The sequence below is a fragment of the Chlamydotis macqueenii genome, chromosome 1 (genome assembly GCF_036417535.1).
Source record: "Chlamydotis macqueenii isolate bChlMac1 chromosome 1, bChlMac1.mat, whole genome shotgun sequence".
In the NCBI taxonomy this organism is placed as follows: domain Eukaryota; kingdom Metazoa; phylum Chordata; class Aves; order Otidiformes; family Otididae; genus Chlamydotis; species Chlamydotis macqueenii.
The window spans coordinates 78,642,823-78,656,490 of NC_141556.1; the positions used below are offsets into that span (position 1 = coordinate 78,642,823).

Sequence of the window (13,668 nt, forward strand, 5' to 3'; positions counted from 1 at the left end):
GCATGAAAACAACACCCAGCACTGGCCAGGAGGGACGAGTTCCTGCCATACAGCATTCTGCAGCAGGGAAAGGATTCGGTTGTGTATTTGAAGAAAAAGTACAAAATAGCATGCTTACATACTTCAAAGCGCTGTAAAGTGAAAAAGGATTGAGGAAACAAGGAAAAATGGTTTTCTTATTTTACTTTCACGTTGCTCTAGGTTTTAAAAGAGCCTTTCACTGCAGTACAGAGAGAGAAGCATAAGTAATACCTTATAAGGGAAAACTTACAATATAGCCAGGGGTATAAATCTCAGTGAAATAAAAGTAATAGTTGCCTTTTTTCAATAGGTGTGGTGTGGTGCTTAAAGCACCAAATGACAGAAATTTAGTTCAATGTTTAGTTATTTAGTATTCCATCTTCTCTGTTTAATGCCACAGGCTATTTTCTTCAAGCAAAAAGAGTCTGAAACCATAATAAAAATTATAAGAAAAGCTTAAATCTGCTTTGACATGACAGCAGTAGTTGGCTGCTTTCTAACAGCAAGGAAGAAAACTGAATAAATCAGCAATGTCCCTTCAATTTAAAATAAAAGGAAACCTCCACGGGATTAACTTGTCCTGTGTTCACATCTGTGGTGTATTCCGGGGCTGTAGTTCAACAGGTCTTAAAGGCGGATCACATCTCGTTGCTGGAAGTCATGTTGGGCCTGTGCTGCTTTTAAATAGTGTTTGACTATGTAGTCTGTTTTTCAGAGCAGAATAGCTTCTCTTTATGACCTGTTAATACTAACGGTGGATGATTCATGTTTGTTCGTGTGTTTGTCTGTTAGTTCAGAGAGGAGTATTTTTTGCTGGGAAGCTGAGCAGGCACTTTAATGATAAACTAAGTCATGCACTTCGCTGATCGTGTCCCAGTTTAAGTGAACTGGACACAGAAGGGAAGCAAAGGTGTTAAGAGTTCCCACTGTTCACTGGTGGTTGAAACTGGGCTATGCAGACAGGGAGCAATGAAATTCTATAGAAATTCTATATCTGTATTTTATATACAGATATGGGCTGTTATCGTCCTCCACATCACCCTGCACACACATTCACAGTATTTGTGAGAACTGGATCCAGGTTCTGTGCTTGGCTCTATGTAGGCCAAACGTGAAGCTCCCTGAACTCAACTACAAATTAAAATGTCTGAGCCTAAGTATACCTAAGGGGTTCTTAAAGAGTTTGCAGAAAATTTTCCATCCGTTTGCCAAGGTGAGATAACACTATTGACACTACTGTGACATTACTGCCAAAACTTGCTTTGATTTGTTCAGGGCTAGGATTTGACATTTATTTTATTTTATTTTTTTTTTTAACAGAGATGTTGTGACTGTTGTTTGCTGGGAAAGACTGCCCAAGTTCAAGGACAGAGTTGTGAACCCAATCCGAAGATAGGATACCAGTGTGGAATTGTCTTCAGAGCTTGCTGTGTCAAGGATCAAGAAGGCATTGATGTGTCCGTCAGTGATGATGTTCCTAAAAAGGAGCAAGGTATTTTATATTGTGAATTATAAAAGTGTGAGACACAAAACTATACAGGGTACAAGGAGTGCTTGTACTACAAACTATTTCTGTTTGGATTCCTCTAACTTAAGATTTCCTGTGGATAATTTAATGATGCGTGTTTTGGAGCTCAGTTTTTTTTTTTGGCTGGTGACAGCTGAAATGTTTTATACCACAGGAAGCTAAAAGAGCTGGAAAGTGGTCACTTGGTTCCTGGTATCAGAACTTAACTATAAGACAGATTATTTTGGCCACTAATGATCTTATATTGGAAACTGAGTATAAGCTGTTAATAGCATTTTGCTCACTGATAAATTCTTAATTAAAAAGAAAGTAAATAACAGATTCTTTTAATTGGACTTTCAGATGTTGATACATTTCTTATGTCGTGCAGGTACACTGAGCCTGTAAAGCCAGATGGCCTTGGCAGAAATCAAATGTTGCCTTTTGTGTGAGAGGCAAATGCCCATAAACTGAGGCTATTTGAAATGTCTGGATTGTCTGGGAGAACTGAATGTTTCCAGGAAACATGATATTGGCATTCTTTTGACACTAACAGAAGAGAGGGACATCTAGGTGGCAGCAGCTCCTGACACCCTTCTCTGTACCTAGTCCACAGAGCTGAAGAGAATGAGTGTGGACATAGGGACCCTTACAGACCTGGATCTGGGATTTTTTTTCTTTCTTTTTTCACTTAGCAAACAGAACTGAAACTGCAGAAAAGTCATGCTGTATAGTGTTGCTTCCTTCATGTGCAGTTGCACACTGAAAGGATCTGGCTTGCAGATCACCAGACGTTATCCTAGTCAATCACTTAAACTCAACCCAAACCCAACCACAAAAGCTTGCATTGGTCTGTTTGAGCCAGTGTGTTATCAGACTTGTTTCAGGTCTTTCAAACCTGGCTGATGTCAGTGTACACCCTTATCAAGTAACGCTTTGAAATGCCCTGCCTCCCTGTCTCAGCAGGGGAGTCCCCCTTGTCCATTAGCACTGGGTGAAGTGACTGGGACTGGTAGATACCTTGTACTTAGACCACTCTGCTAATAACAAAAATTCGGAGACTCAGGTACCTGCATGACGTGAGAAATATATCACAACCTGAAAAATCCAGAATTGTGAACACAACATACAGTATTTCCCCACTTGCCCTTACAGGCAAGCAGCACACATAATAGCCATTATGCATGTGGTTAGTATGGTTATTATGGCACACATAAGAGCCATTATGCATTGCAAAGATGGGTTGATGTTGACAAGCAGGGCTTGTTCTCATTGTTAAACTAAGAAACAAGCAGGTAGTTGAACATATATCGGATATACCTACCGACAATAAAAATTGCCTGTATAAAGGCAGAGCAAGCAACATTAATAGATACCTTTGTTAGTCATAAAGGGGAGATCAGTCTCCATTTTGTAAGGCAGCTTCTTGGATTAGCACCTTGTGTTTGTGTTATGCAATAGTAAGGTATGCAAAGCATTGTGCTGTAGAGGGTAAGGCAAGCTGACTCCCCATATGATGCTTTCTTAGTCATGTAAAGAGTAATCTCTGGTACAGTGTCCCCAGAGACCTCTACAAAATCAAACCAGATTTGGGCAAACTGATTTCATTAACTTCTGTGTGACTAAACTGTACCCCTGTGGTTGGAGGACTCAATGTACCAACCCAGCCTTGTGCCACTGCACAAAAACTTGTTTTTGTATCCGTGATGTGTTAGTTGCTTGTAAATGACCATGGATTGTCTAGGCTTATGGACAATCACTGAAATGAGACTAAGCTTCCTATTCAATAACCAGAGTATTTTAAGATTGTGTTTTTATACATCTCGCTATCGACCTACCCTTTCTCCTGCGTTCAAAGCGGCAGTTTGAAGGAAGTCCATTAGCTAGTCCATTGGGCAAGCCATGGGTTCAGGCAGTGGATGTATTCAGCCCTTTCATGTCCTCTGTGTGGAAAGAAAGGACTGTCAGGACACATGTATGTAGCAGAAGTACTGCTGATCAGAACTCTCCCAGTTAAGGCATATGAAGTACATTTGAAAGAATGCCATAAGTAGGTGCTCAAAAGTTGGGTGTGGAGTTCTTTTTGGAATGAAGTCTAAATAAATAACTGAGGTTAATCTGATTTTCATTAAAACTGTGAGTACCCCAAGCTACTATAAAGTCAGTGGAAGCCAAGCATGCCTCAACAACATGTCTTATGAAAATGAGGTTAAGCTCTGGTTAGAAGCCTAATGTTAAGAACCTGCATTTGAAAATCTCAGCCCATATGTAATCTATGATCACAGCATGACTCTCATACTGAATCAGTCAGATGGAAAATGCCCCATGGCCATGTGCATTTGAATGTCAAATTTAAGTATGAAATAGCTGTAAAATATGTAAATAATGCTTTTTAATTTTGTCCTGGTTCTTCCAAAACCCTGGTCTGAGTCCCATCCCAAGGAGGCAGCTTTTTATTGAGAGAAGAAAAGTGCTTTCTCCTCTCATGCCTGTCTCTCCTCTTTTTAGTTGAAATTTCAAAGGAGGAACTAGACCAAGAAGATCCTTATCTGCATGATGGCTGCAGAGGTAAGTCAGGTGACTAGTCCTGTTAGCCAGCTCTTTTGTGATTGCCTCCAATAAAAGTGAAGCAAACTTAGATCTAGAGATTAGCCAAAACCTTTTGCCTAGGCTAGTTATGGGTAGAAATAACAGAATGAAGATCCTTTCGAAGAAATAGTAGGCCAGTATGTGATGCCTCAGTAGTTTTTAAACACAAGGGAGGCATTGTCTCCTATAGTGGGGATTGTCTTACCCAACTGAAGCTTAGACTATGCATTTAACTTTCATTTAACTTCTAGTGGGTAATACCTCAGAGGTGTTACCCATTGCACCCATGGAGTACTTTAGGTTCTTCAGAACAAGGGGATCCTACATTAAATACGTGCATTCTTTTATTCTCCTATTGGGATGATCAGGGTGACAGAATATGAAATGAAACTTGTTTCCTTTTGAGATGCATCACCTGAAAAAAGGGAAGAAAAGCAGCTATTGTCCTCATTAGTCAGGCTGTTCTGCCTCCTGGGAAGAATGTGTTACTGCGATATTGTTCTGCTAAGTATTCTGATTTATTGCTTGTCACATGTGATTTACATGTCTATAACCTTAAACCAGCAGTGATTTATTATTTTCTACAAACATTTCAGAACTAAGTAATTTATTTAGGATAAAATCAATTTAATAGACTTATGTTCCAGTTGAGAGATGATTTACTGTGCTGCGTGTTGTATAGCTATTACACTCTAGAGAGGATGGAAATGTCTGCTAGGTCATTAGCTAGTCAAAGCCAACGCTGGCTCTCCTCCTTGTCTCCAGCTGCTAATTACAAGAGATGTCATAGAAAAATGTGTTATATATTTTTCTAGCATTATTTCCTTATGTAATCAGTTGTTGCATTTGTCAGTTAATCAGCTGCCTGCAAGAGATGGATTGGTATGACTAATAACAAATTAGAGTTTCTGTTTAGTGTGTATTTTCTGATAAACTTGGGATGCCAAAATTACTTGTGATTTTCCGATCTTCACCGGGGGAACTTAAATTTCCTAGGCAGTGGAACTTCCAGCAATTTGTTTTGGAGCAACTTCATGGCATATGAGGAAATTAATTCTCTTCTTCCAACACCTCCATGATAGGTTTTACTGTGGCTGACAGGAGCTCACAGTATTGGCAGAGATTCAGAAGGCAGTAGCTGTCCATCTCAGTCAGAAGACTGTGGTTCCTTCTAATGTCATTGCCTTTGCCAGTATTGTGTACGGACCATGTCCTCATTAAGAATTGTTGCACTTTAAAAAATTATTTTCGTTCACTCAAAAGTTTTAAGTATTAAAGCTGTAATACTTAGTCAGTCAATTTGCCCACATTGATTGTGCTTATTTCAAACTGTTTGTTTAATGCCTGTCCAGCCATTCTACAAAATGGAAGAAGACAGAATCTAGTTGTACTAAGAATATTAATACTCTTACAACAAATATTTGGAAGTATATAAGCCTTTCTCTAGAGAATATTAAAAGTTTAAAAATATTAATTTATTTTTAACAAGATCAGAAAAAGTAAGTTTTTTTTAATGATGAGCCAGATTTTGTGTAAATTTCCTATAGTATCCTCTTTCTTTCTGCCAGAATAGCCCCAGCTCTCTTTCACATCTTTTGACTCTTGCACACACTTCATTGGGTCCTTAGTACCCCAGTAGTAAGTCCTGATTCCTTTAGGTTCTCTGAAGCCTTTGTCAGCCACAGTACCCTCTTCTCCTAATGCAGCTAATAGTGAAAATGTTAAACTATATCATGGTGACCCATCTTGTCTTCCTTACTGTACCGTAATCACCATACAAATTTTTAATTTCCCAGACAAAACATGAGGAGGTGTCTGAGCTCATCATCATTTTCCCTTCAACTTCTAACAATGACTTCTTAATTTACTTCCTCCTTGTATTCATTTTTAGAGCTAAAAGAATCCAGTGATTACAAACACTTATTTCAGTGCTTAGCCCTTTCCTTCTTTTGTATATGCGTGTGTTCAGTTATCTGTTTTTCTAAATAAATCAGCAAGCATCCTGTAAATCAATGGTTTGTTTCAGTTCCTGTGAAGAGCCTCTTAATTATGTAAGACTTCTTAAAATATCCAATTAGGTGGTGGTCCTTGCTCTCAGCAGTGCAGAGACACAGGATCCAGTTATGTCTGCTCCTGCTTTGTTGGGTATCAGCTTCAATCAGATGGTGTCAACTGTGAAGGTAAAAGAAATAAAATCCTTTCCTCGATTATCAACATCCTTGTTTTAAAAGAGCAAGAGTAGATTAAAAAAATCCAGACAGAAGTGATCAGAATATGCTTATGCCAGCTGAGGGAAGAGGTGAGATCATAAAAAGTTGATGTAAATGGAGTATTGGAATGAGAGTTGTGGGAATATGGAGTTAAGAAAGAATCAGTAGAACAGATGAAGGATTTAGAGTGGAGAAGAGGCAGAAGATCTTGAATTTGTTGTGAAAAAAAAACTGCACTGTTCTATTTTATAGGAGTAGATAGTAATTGATAAGGCAGATGAAATAAAGTAGGATTCTTCAGCTTAAGGACACAACTGACAGAAAGGAGGAAAGTCCTGGATACCATGAGTGGCATAGGAAGAGTCAAGTGGGAAGAATTGTTAAGTTTCTCCCAGAAGAGCAACTAAAGCGACATCAAGTGAAATGGGGTGGGACACACCTTGTTGCACTTGACTTTAGGTATGTGCAATGTGGACATCTGCTTTTGCGCTGGTTAGCCTAGGCTTCTTTTGTTGCTGAGAGAAGCAAGTGCTTCCAGGGCAGTTTATCTTGCCTATATTGCATAGCTATTGTAGGATGAGAAGCGTTCCTCTTCAGGAGTGCCTTTTTCTCTCATTGGCTGAACAGGGAGTCTAAATAAGTAGCTCAGATACAAACCTCAGGATATAAGATAGATGTTGATGATTGGTCAAATTAACACTAATCTAGTGTGAAATATAAAAAGGAAGAGCTTTTACATTTGGTACACGCGGATGCCAAATGTTCTTTTGCATTCAAAGAGAAAATGAAAAAAAAAATCACAAAAGAAATGTCTTATCATCAGTAGATAAGATATAAAATAGAAAGTTGCAACTTGTGTCTCAGGAGCCATATATGGGTGGGAGACAGAGGAGGGGAAGTGTTTCTGAAAGCTTGCCTTATTCATACAGTGACTGTAATCATCTGCTGCTGGACTCGGTCAGATGATGTTGGCCCTTTGCTCTCACACAGTAGAACTTCCTCCTCTTCCTTATGTGCAGTGAAGCAGCAGTCATAAGTCCTGTTACCAACGGAGTCAAAATGTCTTTACTGGCTCCCACTCTGAGAACAGACACGAGTAGCCACTTTGTGGGTGCGTGAGTGTGAGGCCAAATCCACACCATTCACCATTCTTTGTATCCTGATGCTCAAAGTAATGACTGGTTGGAGGTGTGCCCACAGCTAGCCTTTGAACTCATCTCTTCCCAATGATTTAATGTTTCTTATTGACTCTTCTTTTTAAAAAATATTTTTTTCATATTCTAGATATTAATGAGTGTATAACTGGGACACACAGCTGTGGGATTGGACAAACTTGTGTCAATACATTAGGATCCTTTCGCTGTCAGCGGGACACGAGCTGTGGCACTGGTTATGAACTAACGGATGACAGTCGCTGCAAAGGTATGTCCTGTGCGGAGAAACTCAAATCTCCCATGTCATGCACTTTTACTTTTGGTAAATACATGTGTAAGCTGTAGTTACACAGGGACACACAGACAATGCTAATTCTTCTGGGACGGTAGTTTTCTACCTGTCACCTTGCAGATACCAGATCAGGCTGTCTGTGGGCTACTACAAAGACTTCCAGGAGAGATAACTACATTTATTTTACACTGGCAGTTTGTGTTGCACAATAGGAGCTGGTCCAGGGACTGAAACAGTTGATTTTGAAGGCCCAGCTCTCAGACTGTACACATTTTTCTGGTGTTTAATTCTGACTAGCTCTAGTCAGGTCCTGTGAATTGGTTGCTCATTAGAGAGTGGAGTGCCTAAGTCCTGCTCCAGTTTCACCTGAAAGAATCAAGTTTGCACACTTCAGAGAGTGAAATGAAGTATGATAAGTGGAGTGACCAAGTGATTCAATTTGAAAATGCTATGGTAGATGCATCTTTTTTAAAAAGTAAGCCTTTATCCTCAGGAGGTTAAAATTTATTATGAAGGGATTAATTTCTTAATCACAGCATTCTTAAGGATTTAAAAATGAAGAAGGGTTAAAAGCACTGTTCTTGACTAGCTAAGTTTGAACACAAGGGCAATAGTTGTTTTTTTACTAAAGAAATGACTGATTTCAAGTTGCATCTAGCTCAAAGTATGCTGTTATGTGCCTCCATAACTTCGTCTGACATGCTGCCTTTGCAGAGATACAAATTATCAGCAAACTTTATTTGATGTGGAATTGATTTCCACTGTGAGAAAGTCCATTCCCTCAAAGCTCAGAATTGTTTGTAAACAGACAGATTTCATTCCACTGAGTAAATAATTAACTCAACCAAAATTCTGGGTAAGGTTTTATTGTAGGAACTGATCAGTGATGAATAACAGATTGAAGAAAAAACCTGATGAACAAACTCTAATGCAAAACCTGCAGAACATAGAGACAATGTTTTTCAAAGTATCATGGTATAACTTTGATCCCTTTGAAGTAAAATTTCTGCTGATTTGAATAACATCAGATTTAGGGCAACAAATAGCTTACCAGCAAATATTAACAATCTTTGATGGGAAAAAAAAAGAGTACAGAGCGTAAATTATGCATGACATTAATGTTAATGATGTTAATGATCAATGTTATGTTAATAGTGACGAAAACAGAAAATGAATAATCTTCATGTGCGATTTTGAAATGCCAACTAAAATGACTGAGTTGTGCAATGTGTATAAGAGCACCGCTGAACCCACTTAACCCATCCGAAACCTAAAATGGGCTCCACAATCATTACTTAAGCCTCACAAGCTGTAGGGATAAGCAATTGCATCTGCTGTTCTGTCCACGCATAAATGTGAAAGCTGAGGCATCCTATTGCTAGAAAGCTTCTGTATTTTAATAGCTTTAGGACACTTCATCCCATTGCAAGGTCACAAACATTAAATTTTAGTTGCTTTTATGTGGACAGGATTACATTCATGAATGAAGTATTATTAGCCCTCGTCTTCTTTATCTGAACCATAATTTATTCACAAATATTATTGTCTATTCTGAACTGAAATGGAATATTAAAGTAAGGAGAAATCATATTTATGTGCATTTCAAGGCACGATAATGCAAGGATATTGCAAGCCTTAATATGGATGAGAATCAAGGCCAGTTAATCCACTTACAAAAGAAATGGGCAATATCTGCATTGGATCTATGGTTGAAATTAAAATTTCACTTGGACATATAATTAAATCTTAGTCACTTCAAAGCAGAGCCCATGTATAAGCACACTGCTGAGTCAAGGCTGAACACTGCTGAACATGATGCTTCAGGTGCTCTGTAATAATTTTGAATCATTTAGTTGTGAGAACTAACTTGTAAAGCATAATATACCTCCCCTTTAATATTAATAATAAAATAATTTTAAAACTTTAACTTATTCTACCAAGTTTTACTGAGATTCTGTTTGAGGTAGTGTGCCAGATTGATCCTGGGTCACTGCACTGAATTGCGTGAAGGTACACTGAGCATTAATCTGTCTGATGTTTTTAACTATGTTGTATGTTTTAAATGTGATGAAAAAGCTTCTGTCAAACTCCCGCTAACAATTTTTTTTTGTGATGTACCAGATATTGACGAATGTGAGACTGGTACTCATAACTGCCCCCCCGATTTTATCTGTCAGAATACTCCAGGATCTTTCCGTTGCCGACCCAAGCTACAGTGCATGAATGGGTTTATACAAGATGCGCTAGGCAACTGTATTGGTAAGACTTATTTTTATCTCACTGAATACTTGAGTGTTGCCTATGAGTAGTTTCTCTGGGTGAGTTCTGAGCTTCTCAAGTCATTCTTTGTGCATGTATGAGTTGCTCTGCTATGTGTTTTTTGTGCTCTTTTAAAGGCTTGATCCCACAGGTAAGATTTACAGACAAAAACCATTTAAATAAAAGACTTAAATACTAGATCTCTATTTTGAATTAGATTTGTTTACCTAAGGCACTTAGCTGCATTTGAACATTTTCCTTAAGTCTTTGGGTATTTTGAAACAAAATTTGTAAAAAAATTGTGATATGTTTTATCTCCCTCTATGCAAAACATTTTAGCTAAAGCTTGGTATAAAAAGCTGTAATTTATGACATCATTTGTAACACACTTTGTTGATATTAGTATGCCTAGTTTTACAGATATGTAGGTCTTTCCAGACCTGTCCCCCGTTAGTTATAGCCGAAGAAGAATCTTACTATGTATGAGAATGGTGGGCCAGTTATAATACACTGTGGAGAAGCGTGGAGAGGAGTTTTATTTTAAAGAATGATTACAATCTGCTGAGTTAGTGCTTTGTCTCCAAGACTCCTACAAAACAGAATTACAACCTTTCTATAAAAATGTTAGAATTACTGGTTTCCAGCAGACTCTAAATGGAATTGTCTAATGTGACCGACAAATCTATCAGTTATTCCCTCGAGTAGTATTTTCAAGTCTCAACTTAACTTTGAATTCCCCCAGAGGTGTAGCGTGTCTTGGACTTGTGGAACAGGCTGAGCGGCAGCAGCTGCCAAGTCTAGCTCATTGTCAACTCCTCCTTCTCCCAACCATATCATACCCTGTAGTGCCGAAATCTGACACTGGAAACACTGAGACCAAAAAGAAAATTGCAGCCTTTAAAATAAAGGGGGCCAGTGGCTTGTGCACAACAAACCCTTTGAAGACGTATATTTGCCATAGCTAGCACCAGGTCAACGGCAGTTAGTAGTTAGCTTGCCTTCTCTGACAGTAGTAAAGCCACATCAATTTGCAGCAGCAATAGTTATGTCCCCTAAAGTACATTTGCTCAAAATATTTACCAAAACAACTTCACGGGCTGATTTTACACACTGTGAATCAAATGCTGCCCTATGTGGTCCTGAGGAGAAAAAGTATGAAAACTTTCCTGTCTTACTAGTGTCTTTGTAAGTTGAAAATTTTATACTTTCGTGAGCTAGGATAGGCCTAGCTGAAATGTTTCACAATCTACTACGTCCCCTTCCCCATCTTCAGGCAGCCAACATTTTCCATCCTAGATGCTGTGCTTAATACTGTACCATACCAGCTGAAAAGCAGTAGCTCTTCAACAGTTAACAGTACCACTGTGTAAAAATTGATAATATCCCAGTGAAACAGCTGGGGAAATTTTAGGCAGAGAAATATTCATGTGAAGCTGGACTTTACTGAAGGTTATGGGGTGCAAATGCATCTGCTCACAAGCAGTGCTGCTCCTACAAGCTGCCAGGTCTTAGTTACGTTAACATTTCCAGGTAGCAAAGGCTGCCTCAGTACCTCTGGTGGCCACTGATTCCCAACTCTGAAACTCCTTTCCCCTGAACTCATAGCATGTGCTAACCTTGCATAACAGTGAGTTCCTACCTTCTTGGCTAGATACACGGCACCAGATCGTACTCCAATACAACTTAGTCTCATCTCATTACATTTTCTGAGATTTTAATTTATAATGAGTTCTTACCAGGCAAAGGATATCTTTGGCATGAAGTGATATGAAGTCCAGTTTGTAAAAAAACAGACATATGTTTGATGGATGGTAGAGGGCTGCATGGTCTTGTGAAGACATAATTCACATTCTTATGTGTTTACATGGACAGCTTACTGTAAGACAAGGTAAGGTATTCATTGTGAATACCTATGAGCAGCAATTTATCTCTCTGTAAAAATTGAGTCAGCTGCTACCTCTTTGAGATCGCACAACCAAATAGCTCATTTACAGACGGCAGCATAGCTGGTTGAGCTGGTGAACTGAATTGTTGATCATCTCTTTATAGGTTTAGGGGAGAATTTCAAAGGCTTTTGAACAAATGCCAGTTCTACACCCAGTTTCCTCTGCTTTTCTGTGAGATCTGGGCCTGTCATACTTCTCCCCATCTTCACTCTGGAAGCATTGTATTGGTGAAGCTGAATGGCACGAATAGTTTTGTTCTCCCATGGGCAGAACTTTTCACACTCTGAAGGATTGCATCAGGATATAATCCTCTGAAAGATTACATAAGGAAAGCATCTGACCTTAAACATCTTCAGATAGCAGATAGTTACATTGACTTCTTGTGCTCTTGTAGATATCAACGAATGCCTGAGCACCAACATGCCATGCCCAGTTGGACAGATATGTATTAACACTGATGGCTCGTATACCTGCCAGCGAATCTCGCCCAGCTGTGGCCGAGGTTATCATCTCAATGAAGATGGAACAAGATGTGTAGGTAAGTAACAGTTAGGAAGAAAAAACATTTTGAAGAAAATAAATCACATCTCTCATTTACGTTTACCAGTTTCTTGCATTTTGGCCAAGTTTTTCCCATTCCCACAGTCAATTCTTGATCCTATCCTTTCCATCATGGCAGTCCCAACAAGTGAAGAATGACAAGGATCCAGTCTCTGTCCTTCATATAACTCAAGTAACTCTATATTCTGAGAAAAGGATAAATCACTCTCCAAAACTGCCATTGCCTTTGACTATATTAGCATATTGGAAAAACGCTGTGTGGTCTAAAATCTCCCCAATACAGAGGTATAATACAAGACCCACTTAATGCCCCACAGAAGCCGTTCAAGTAATGTTGAAAGGCATATATGCCTTTGACTGGCTTTTAACTAAGGTGGCTTTTGCAAAAAGAGGTATTTTTGCATGTGTTTTCAACTTTTGTAAATGGCTTATCAAAGCATTACTGACTGTGAGTCTCTGGCATCTTGCAGTAGCTGCGGATCTGATCCATGAATATTGAGTGTTCATAATAAAACAATTTTGCACTTGATTTCCTCCAAAGATTGTCTGATTTCCTGATTTGTTTTCCCTCCCAAGTCCATCAACATTAACAGGACACCTGAGAGATGACCTGCTTCAGTAAGAATAGTTTGGATTTGTGACTCTGATCTTCTTGTGGAAGCTGAGAGCTAGATCAAAATCTTGCTTTCTCTTTCAAAACACCTTAAAACTACTAGAGGACACAGAAATATGTCAACATGTTGCTCTTCTCTCAACTTGAGTGCTCAGAAGTGTACTTTCAATCACTTCTCTCCTTTTTTTAGACGTGGATGAGTGCTCATCCTCTAATCAGCCTTGTGGAGAAGGACATGGTTGTATAAACGCCCCAGGCAATTACCGTTGTGAGTGCAAATCTGGCTATTCTTTTGATGTCATCAGTAGAACTTGTGTTGGTAAGTTGCACCTATTGCCTTAAATACATGCAGCCATGGCATTTTAAAAAATGATCTCGTGTAAAGAATGTTACTGCTCTCTGCGTAACCTCTTTCATCTGAATGTAAAATTGACTGCTGTATTATTTGTATAAATCTAATATCATATTAAAGAGATGCTGATACTTCAAAGGAAGCTGTGTTAGTATAGTCAACGT

At 38.8% G+C, this 13,668-nt stretch overlaps 1 protein-coding gene across 2 annotated transcripts in view; it reads left to right on the forward strand.

Annotated features, from left to right (window-relative positions):
- The window catches only part of FBLN1 (fibulin 1), an 82,429-nt gene that overhangs the window by 28,074 nt on the left and 40,687 nt on the right, over positions 1 to 13,668 (forward strand). For both annotated transcript variants that reach the window (XM_086757744.1, XM_086757738.1), the window contains exons 4-10: positions 1,342 to 1,513; positions 4,037 to 4,096; positions 6,196 to 6,297; positions 7,612 to 7,749; positions 9,895 to 10,032; positions 12,373 to 12,516; positions 13,343 to 13,471. In XM_086757744.1, the coding sequence (XP_086613870.1) occupies positions 1,342 to 1,513; positions 4,037 to 4,096; positions 6,196 to 6,297; positions 7,612 to 7,749; positions 9,895 to 10,032; positions 12,373 to 12,516; positions 13,343 to 13,471 (883 nt within the window). The remainder of the gene's footprint in view (positions 1 to 1,341; positions 1,514 to 4,036; positions 4,097 to 6,195; positions 6,298 to 7,611; positions 7,750 to 9,894; positions 10,033 to 12,372; positions 12,517 to 13,342; positions 13,472 to 13,668) is intronic.